Source organism: Phytophthora parasitica, assembly GCF_000247585.1.
Source record: "Phytophthora parasitica INRA-310 unplaced genomic scaffold supercont2.27, whole genome shotgun sequence".
Taxonomy (NCBI): domain Eukaryota; phylum Oomycota; class Peronosporomycetes; order Peronosporales; family Peronosporaceae; genus Phytophthora; species Phytophthora nicotianae.
In genome coordinates this window covers 555,841-565,560 of record NW_008649013.1, presented here as the reverse complement: position 1 = coordinate 565,560, position 9,720 = coordinate 555,841, and the positions used below count along the sequence as shown (strand labels likewise).

Below are 9,720 nucleotides of genomic sequence, written 5' to 3'. Positions count from 1 at the left end.
GACGGGAACGTTTTCACCATCCAGCTTCAACTTCTTGTCCAATCACAGTTCAGGATATCAAATGATCTGCCAATCAGATTGCAGCATTCGTCTACCTTCAGTACTTGACCACCTAAGCCACATGCCTGGCACGCGCAGCACGCGCACGACGTGCGTCTTGTAGCAAGGTCCAAGTCAGGCAGACGACGAAGTGCAATCTCAACAAAGATGACGAGTACAAGCAACGTGGAAGGCCAACCCCTCCGAGCTTCATGCAGTAGCGACGGTGTCATCAAGAATGACGTGAAATGCAAGACAGCTTCGGAAAGGAGAGTTCTCAAGAAACATCGTGACGTAATGGTCAGGTATGGACTAAGGAAGAAAAAATCAGTTCAATTCCTTGCATATCGAGCATCGTCGTCTGGAGCGAGTACTCAAAACGTGCTACGGACTCTAGCTCCTGTTAACTTTGAGTACAGCCTTTGTGCGCTAATTGTGGCAAGGGAGGCACTCCGGCGACAGAACATGGAGCTCTGTAGCAAGATTGAGAATTACAAGGCCTTGCAGAAGGTCCCCCACGTAGCATACCAAGGTATTCAAAGAGTGGCGATTGCCGTACATCCGCGAGTAGAGAAGCTAATAGCTGGTGGGTCCATTTCGAAAACGCCTCGCCATCATTCTACTTCCATCCGTTCAGTCTTGAGGTAGCCATCACTACAACCAACCCGTTCGATCAAGCAATTACCGCTGCTCTACCAGCCACAACTTCGGTTGGTTGCTTTCTAGGGCGGGAAATTCGTCGACATTCATGTTACTCTGAGAACTGGGACAGTAGATGGCTGACATTTCGCGTGCAAGCAAGCAAAAAGGTGCAGTGCTCGCTCGATAGAGCTATCGCGATATCTGTCGCGAGAGAGAGAGCCTTGCGCCCGTTACTTATGACTCCGAACACTTGGGGCATTAGACAACACGGTGACATCTCAACCCAAGTCTTGCAAGTGTTTGATCCGTGTATACGCGTCATGGTACACGGCATCCCGGCCAGACGAATATTCGTAACATTTTCCTTGCGCGAACGGCTCTGTGGGCGCTTCAAGTCAATAAATGCAAGATCACTTACAGCATGATGATCCTTGACTCCAAGGCAAACAGGCTCAGTTGCGACGCGGAACCAACGCAACAATGCGTCGAGTGGATAACGGAAGGTTGGGCATAATTCACTTGAACAGAAGTAGGTAACGGCACTATTGACGTGGCATATCAACACAGTGCAGGATGCACGAGCACGTCCCATGCAGGTGCGCTGATGGCTCAATGGATGCAGTTCTTGGTGCAGCGGGAGCAGGTTGTTGTGCCATCCAAGCTTCGTTTGCCTTTCAAGAGAGCTAGCCATACATCAATCTAGTTAGCACGGATCCACACAGTGGGTCAATTCATGACCGTGTCAATGCGCTTATTCCCTGTCGTGCTTTGGACATACGTGTATTCTGTTATAAAAATGTCACTGCGTCATCCCGCGGCTCCAACTCCAAGTTGCTATTGACAAGGACGAAGAGGAGACTAAAAGATTGAACAGCGAGGACGCAAACAATCAATGACAACGCGAGTTTTTTTTCGGGATCGATAAATTATTCCTGAATCTCATGAGAGGAGAGAACCTATCTGCGAGTTTCTTTTTGATGGCTCGATAGTGCGCCGAAATTTGCTATAGCTCCTGCCTGCATCGCTCGAAATGGACTTCCTTCGTGTTACTCGGCAGCACATTCTTCAATGGCTCTCGCTGGGTTAGCTTCCGGGAGGGATCGTTAATATTGATGTCACTGAAAGTCATTCACGACGTGCAGTCTAGATATGGTTGGTTGGGAAAAATGAGGGAATAGAGAGGTTGTGCTACAGTACCAATCACAGTGAAAATCTACAGTGACTGCAATCCGATTTGACAGGGAAGTATGGAGACAAATGTGTTACGCAGCGGTTATTTTTCTATGGCAGCAATACTGGGTTTATACATGATTTGGACCAGGATTAATCCTGGTCGTCGAAATATATCTTAAATAAGTATCCATATGGGGAAAATACGGGAAGATACGGAAAGATACGGAAAGATTTGTCGAGGACGGGAAAGATACGATTTGTGTGGCTGAAACTCGTCCAGGATTTATCCTGAATATGTACATGTAAGAAATCATGGTTATACGACTTTGTCTTTAATTTGTATCCGCCCAGGATTAATCCTGTGTCAATCATGAAATAATCATGCAAAGATGATTTAGCATTGAAGATAGCTTCTGGAGGTAACGGAAGCAACTCTTTGAAGCTCTTCTTGCCGGAGGTCGTGAAAAGGAGTGGAAAACACCTTTTTGAAAATGAAGGAACGTGTATTAGTGACTGTTAAACTTCTGTGCGCTTCCCGAGTATCAGCACACTGTCATCCGCCGCCCTACTGCGCCACTTGAGTCGGAGGGAGCTCCTCGTCGCCACCAGCCTCGTCGTCGGTGCGTGAAGGTGGCAATTTCTCCTCAGTACCATCATCTGTCGCAGTTGGCGTGGCCTTAGAGGCTTCTACAGTGAGTAAACGGCCCGTCAGTAGGTAGTAGAACAATTCGAAGCGTCTGCGAGTAAGCGAAGTCTTGCTCATGTCCGGGTGCGCACCCTGACATACCTGCCGAATGAACATCCAGCACACATAGACGCCGCAGCTGAACAGGTCAAACTGTAGAGGGTTGTTCTGCGGTATAACATCATACCCCTGCAGTCCAGCTAACTTGAGGTGGGTCGCCACAGCCTTGGCAGCATTCATGTAGGGTCCTTGATTTAGGGGGTCATAGTAAAAGATCCGTTTTTGGATCACCATAACCGTAACACAACACCAATGGTAATTCATGAAGTTCAGGGGCAGCATCACCGTCTCTACGCCTTCCTCGTTGGCTTGCTGTATAACCAGATCGCGTATTGCAGCGTCTACAACCACCTCGTCCGCATTTCTCGTACGTTTAGACCTTGTCGTTGCGGGCTGGAACCCGGTAAATCTGCATGTAGGGTATTCTCCACATAGTCGCAAGCACAACGCCCTAATTGTTGCGTCATTTAACCACACTGGAGGCGTCGCTCGATACAGCATCGCGTAATGAAAGCCCGGGTAGTTCGGTAGAGTGTCAATGCATTTGTATGGGTACGCCGCCAACACGTCTGTAGCCACTTTGCTCGCGAAATCGTGGTACTCAGCAGGTAGTGTGGGCAGTGCATCCTGCACGAGCCACTTGTGCATGTCAAGACCGAGATGCACCTGAGCCTTCAAATTCTGCACTCTCTTAAAGGTCTCGATCTGCTTGCGTGAGAAGTTACCAACGTCCTTGATGATCAACGTCTCCACTGTACCTTGTCCCGTAGTACCAACACCGCCTTGGTTCTCATTTGTTTGGGAGTCATCAATTGAAATCGCAGCGTGCGCAGTGTTGCCAACAGGCAGTAGCTTTGTACATGCATCTAGAAGCATCTGATGCTCGATTTGTCCGGCAACGTAGTGAGTGGTGAAGCGCAGAACGTTCCTCATCTCTTCATCATAATTGCAGTTCACGAATTGGCCGATGCGAGATACGCGATACTTGTACTCGTTCTCTTTGCGTCGATCGTACGCCACTAGAGACTTAATACACGTGGCCATGCTCATGGACCCGTCAACACTCTCCTTGAGCTTCCCGAAGAAGCTCTCCAGACGATTATTCGTGTGGTTTTTGAAGTGTGGAAGCGTAGCTCGAAGATATAACACCCATCGGTCCCGGCTAGCATCCCAGTTCTTTTCAAAGTACGCGAAAAATGTATCCATTCCACACCGCTCGCAAATACCCTTGAGAGAATCATGAGCCTCGTTGTAGTTGTCTTCTGATAATGCGTACACCATCTTGTGGACTGCTCCATCTATCTGGCTCGCATCCTCCGCTGACAACTTTCCAAACTCGGGCTTAGCACGCATCTCTTTCAAGTACTTGATCACGTGAAAGTGGCAGATCAAAATACGAGCGTCAGGAAAGTTGGCCTCCAGGACCCGAATCTCGTTTAGATCCTTGTCCACGACGATAACACGTAGCGACTGTATACGTGTCGGATGAGAGCGCTTGAAATGAGCAATGGCGCGCTCCATGTGCCAATCCCCATTAGACTCAATTAGTGACTGCTGCACCACGGCTCCTTCACCAAACTCGTTCATCGCCATGAACGTCAGCAACTGATAGTTGTATCTGCAAGAATATAAACGCAATCCTGGTTAAATCCTGCAATAATCCTGTATAAATAAAGCTCGAACCTGTTGGTCTTGTGGCTGCAGTCTACCAAAAGAAGCTCGCTGAATCGCCCGAAGACACGCCGCATGTGGGCTGTGGCAAGCGAGATCACTCCGCTCTCTCCAGCATCTGTCTCAGCTACGGACGACACATTCTCTGGGTCGGCCGCTGCGAAAAGCGCGATTTCCCGAGCGGTGGCGTCGTTATCGTCAACTGTCGAAACGGAAGATGAATGGCTGCGCACTAAGTTGTCCACGTCGGACTGGATTACGTTCTCGTCGTGGTCCAGCAGATAATCGTAGATGCGCGAGCGCTTTGCACCAACTGCTAGCATTCCCTCCACATGGGCACCAACCAATGGATCAGCAATGCCCCTAGACGTAGGATACGTAGCATACGCACTTGCAGATACCCTATGGTTGTGTGAGTAAGTGCCGTTCTTGACTTGTAATTCGCCACGAGCCAAATTCCACTGAACAATGAACCGAAAGGGGCAATTAGTGAGGCGAATGTGCTGCCTTGGGCGGCTCCCTTCGCTACGCGATTTACGCTTCTTCCATCCGTGCGTACATGTGTACGTGCGTTGATAAGGGTCCATGGAGACAGGCACCATTTGTGAGTCGTCCTCGCCCTTCTTGGTCCTTTTCAGACGCTTGTTCCTCTCTGTTCGCGACATCGTTTCTTTGACCGGTAACACCTGCATTGTCCTCTGGCAATATAGAGCAAAATATGCTTGCCAGGACTCCCAGCTGCTGTGCCAAACCTGCAGCGGCTCCACGGCCACCAGACCAACGTCGTTTCTGAGCTCCTCTTCTTCATAGCTAACATCTGATATCGAATGGCGCCCTGCTTCTCCATCCTCCTCCTCTATGCCATCAGTGCTGTCGGGGTTTTCGCATCCGTCATCATCCTCCTGGCTGCGAGGGGCGGTGTCGCTGTCATCTCTCTGGATGCTGTGCTCCATACTGCAGTCATCTGGCTGTTCTTCGACTTCCAACGGTACTGTAGAAGCACCAGCACGCAGCGTGTCTGAGAGGCCAGGGCCGCGACGCTGAGGAGAGGTGCCACGTCCGTCCGTGCGCGCTGTGGCAGCGTCTGTGTGGCCGCCGCCGACTCCTGGGCCCATTCGTGCAGGAAACGGAACAAACGATAATGGGAGATTGGGGATTGGGGATCGGCCTCGATCGTAATTAGCCGAAGTGGAAATGAATTTTATTTTTCAAATCATGGAAACGTACAGGACTAGAGTCCTGTATGTTTACAGTATTATAATACTGGCCTCCAACAGTTCCGTTTTTCTATTGAAGGACGAATGGACAGTGACAGCTCCGAAGACGAGGAGCTAGCGCTTCTTGCGCAGGTATGTGGTGGTCGCCCGCGCCTAAAACGGTTCAACTTCGATCAGCCAGCTACAGCCCCCGTGTGGAAATCAAAGTTTCGCTATGCAAAAGACGATATCCAGGCGCTGATAGTGCACTTCTGTCTTCCCGATCCCTTTCCAGCAAGACAGCGCTACCACGTTTCCGCATTCGAGACTTTATCCATCTTCCTCCGCAGGATGGCGTACATCAGACGGCAAAGCATGTCGAGGTCACCCAGCCCGATTGGATGACCTCGACATGCTTTGCCGTCTGGTGTACACGCTGGGCAAAGCTGCCTTGATGCCACTTGCCACCTTCTCCCACGCCACTTGTGTTTCACCATGCCCTGCTGACCATGGTGTATGCTTTACCACCTCCTTTAGAAGGACGACATCACTTGATGGGAGAAAGCGAAAGGCCTTTTTTCGCTTTGCCTTCGTCGCTGTCATACTGCCTGGTACGATGTCTTCATTAGCGCCTCTATCTTCCCTTAGCTTTGCGATTTGCAAACTCACCTCTGTTATTTATTTGCTGTCACTCGTCTCCACAGTGAGCGTGCCTCTAACGTACTTTTCCTAGAGACAAAGTCACTGTGATCGCCAACCTCTACTCATCACTGCTCCTTTTCACAGTTTTCACAGTTTTGTTACCGTAGCACAACCTCTCTAATAAAGAGAGTGTTGAGTCAGGATGATCAGGCCTATCGGCATTATGATTATAGAAAACACAGAATAGACTTATTTTCACTATGGCATCGAAGCAGAGTGAATATGAAAAACAGAATGAAGAGAAAGAAGAAAGAAGACTCAGTTGATGAAGTACCCAATGCTTTAAAGGTTGTTTTTGCCGTGTCGACTTACTACTATCTCGACTTCTGCTCAGCACAGATTTCAGCTGAAGGTCTCATGTTCAGATTTAACTGTCGCCCAACTGCATGCAACTAAACCCGAAGCAAAGAACAACCTACGCAGTGGATGCAGATAATGACAGCAGAATACTTTCGACGCCATTGAATGCACAAGAGATAAGAAAGTGAAAGTACACCCGAACGTGTTTGTGCTTGTCATCCTGGATGACTGATCTCTTTTGAGCATCAACAATGCGCTCCTGATCGTCACGTCGTGATGTGATCGTGTTCTAGAGCACGCGCCCAGCTGCTGTAGGCCTCAAAGTAGTATTAAGCATACTGGAAGCTCAAGGCCAAGCTACACTTTGGAGCTCAAACGCTATTATAGTGGAGCATGGAATACCGACAAGGAACGGATACTAGTACGCAGTTTGTCAACGTTCACTAGAGCGTGACGCGCTTCGAAGTGATAACAGCGAGGTTCACGCGAAGTTCAGCTCCAAGTGAACTTCAGCATTTTTGGTCGTGCCTGGAGACTAGTTGGTCTCTTGTAGAGGAGGCAGCGGCTGAAATACGACGCTCCCAGAGAGTCAAGCATCTTCACGCTGAACGAGGCTGGCGAGAAATTTCAGCTGGATGGCTTGTGTCTTCATCTCGAACTAGTTGTACGTTGTTCAAAACTACAAGCTTTCATCCTCTTTCCGCCTCACAGACTGGCATTCGCGACCGCATCCTATCGATACCGAGGGCACATTGTTCGATTGGGCTGTTAGCCAGGCGTTCTCAACAAGAGGACTTATGGACGGTAAAATGATTGGACGTGCAAGATTGACTATGCCAACCTGTTTTTTGGCAGTCCATGATAGGAATTCAGTCTACACTAAACTCAAAAAAGTGAACCTCTTCCACGCTTTATGCGTTGTACTCCTGCAACCAAATTTGACCTTTTGAAAATTAGTCTATGAATATTTGCTAAACCCTGTAACGAGAGAAATTGGTGGCGAATGCAGTCGTTATCCATGCAATGCAGTCGGGAGTTTAAAGTTATAGGACATATTCGTCTTGTGAAGCAAGAAGAGCCAGCGGATCCACGCCTTGCAACCAGCGGGAGACAAATTGCGCCCACTGAATACAGACAAACCGTGCATGAAGATCATCTTGACACGACGCCTTGAAGTCAAACTTCACATCCACTGTGTTGTCGTCCACTTCTGTAACTAGTAAGACGTTCGAACCTTCATGAGCCCACTCAACTTCACTGTGAGGTTCTTCTGCACTACGAGCTCTTGTGTTTGCGTTGGAGTTGACGATCGCCATCGTATAAGCGACAGTGCGTGTCCCATCTAGTAGTAGATGGGGCTCTCGTTTAAGTAGAAACAAATACCGGAAATTTGGCGATCCAGACATGTTGCAAACCATGATGTGTGCATCTTTCTCGAACTTCTGTAACACTTGGATGGAAACTGCACTTCGCTCCCGTCCCAAAGATGTCACGATCAGAGGTAAGCCATTGAGGTCCGAAGCTGTTATCACACCATCTACGTAGTCTAGAGAACACCGAACTCTCTTGCTGAATCTAGCTCGAGCAACGATGTAATTGTCCTCGAACGAGCGAAAGTTTGTAGCGTAGTTTACTGTCCATCCAAACAGTGTACCGGCGGGATCGATATGTTGAGGTTTGAGCAATTCTTCGATACATTTCTTGTACATGGCATCAAATTCTTCTCGCAGAAATGGCTCAAAGAAGAAGGAAGGTTCGCCATTAGGGAAGCTCACTCGCCATCCCGCCTCAGTTTGGCGTACCCATCGAGACCGATCACTGGCCTCGTAGACATTGTAGCCGTTCAAATAGAGTCCCTGGGTCGTGACTTCTAGCAATCCTTCATCAATAATTGACCATAGACGTTTGAATTGTAGAAGTCTCTGATGCATCTCGAGGTTCTCGTTACGGAGCGCGTCGCTCTCGAGAGCGAGACAGCAGACTGTGTCCCTTGTCTTGTTTGACTTCGTTGGGATGCCATCGTCACTTCGCTGCGCCACTGCTTCGCGTAAGGCTGCCAGTCGCTGCTTGACTTCCAGCTCCAAGCGGTCTCGTTCTAGTATCATGTTCGCGGTCTTCTTTTTCTTCTGTTTGCGGAAACGAACCAGTGTCTCGCATCGGCGCTGTCGCTTCCACTCAGCTTTGACCTCATTCGTCCATGCTTCGGTAGTTGAGATGGCCCAGTCTTGAATCAAATTCTCGGGGGTAACTGCGTCTGATGGACTGAAGGAGCGCATGGCACACGTCAACGTGTTTGGAGCTGATAACGCAGAGAAATAAAGCCCCTTTGACGGAAGAATTTCTGCGTGTGCTGGGTCGGATTATCTATTTAAACTGACCTCGTTTCGAGCATCAACATGGTTGCGTCCACACCTCAGCACGCAGCCAGCTGTCGTTTTCCTATCCCAGCTACCGTATGTCTCAGTTAACAACTGGTTTAGTCTCTCCGGTGAATGAGCTCAAAAATCAGCATACTCGTGTAGCCTCCTGGCGCTATCCACACCAAAGCAGACCAATTCAGACAAGCTGCTTTTCAGTGGACGCTACTCTGAAGTACTTAGCTAGAACAGGTCTGGTTGTTGCTCATAAATTCCGATCGGATTCTGCGGATCATAACTCAGTCCTGCATGCTAAATCGGCAGATTAATGATGGTGACTAAGGCTTACAAATCCAGTTCCTTGAGGGTGGATGGGGCATTGAAAAAAAAACAAAAAACAATAGCAGCGTGCAGGACAGTTGCACCTCGAACACAGCGCGAATGACATGTGGATTTCAAGGCTTTCTTTTGATTTTATTAAATATTTGAACATACGGACTTGCAGGTGTAGGTCACGAAATAATTGGTTGAGTCGTCTGAGAAACGGAACGCTATGTGGGTACATGTACGCAGCCAAACATGAGCTCCACATGAATACTACTTCCCGCACTCACTTTTCACGTGATCGCAGGGTATCACATCACAACAAACGTTAGACCTCACCATGACGTCGTTGGAACCTGCAGCGGACACACTTAATACTGAGCCATCGACGCCAATTCGAGACTGGGCCATCTCAACTACAGAGGCATGGACGAACGAGGTCAAGGCAGAGATGAGACTACACCGTCGTCGTGCATGTATCGCACGCTGTCGTGAGAAAACGAAGTCCAAACTGCAGCAGATGCGTCGAGAACGAGATCGCCTCGAACAAGAAGTGAAGCAGTGTCTTGCA

General features: G+C 48.9%; 2 protein-coding genes across 2 annotated transcripts; both read right to left on the bottom strand.

The window, feature by feature from the left end:
* Positions 1-2,336: 2,336 nt before the first annotated feature.
* PPTG_22984 (hypothetical protein) lies at positions 2,337-5,452 on the bottom strand. The gene is made up of 2 exons (XM_008907777.1): positions 4,283-5,452; positions 2,337-4,217 (listed from the first exon to the last, which is right to left on the bottom strand). The coding sequence occupies exons 1-2, from the start codon at positions 5,383-5,385 to the stop codon at positions 2,420-2,422; spliced, it is 2,901 nt and encodes a 966-aa protein (XP_008906025.1). The 5' UTR covers positions 5,386-5,452; the 3' UTR covers positions 2,337-2,419.
* A 1,865-nt stretch (positions 5,453-7,317) lies between these two features.
* On the bottom strand, positions 7,318-8,853 carry PPTG_11651 (hypothetical protein). Its single transcript, XM_008907776.1, has one exon. The coding sequence runs from the start codon at positions 8,742-8,744 to the stop codon at positions 7,512-7,514; it is 1,233 nt and encodes a 410-aa protein (XP_008906024.1). The 5' UTR covers positions 8,745-8,853; the 3' UTR covers positions 7,318-7,511.
* Between the last annotated feature and the right edge of the window lie 867 nt (positions 8,854-9,720).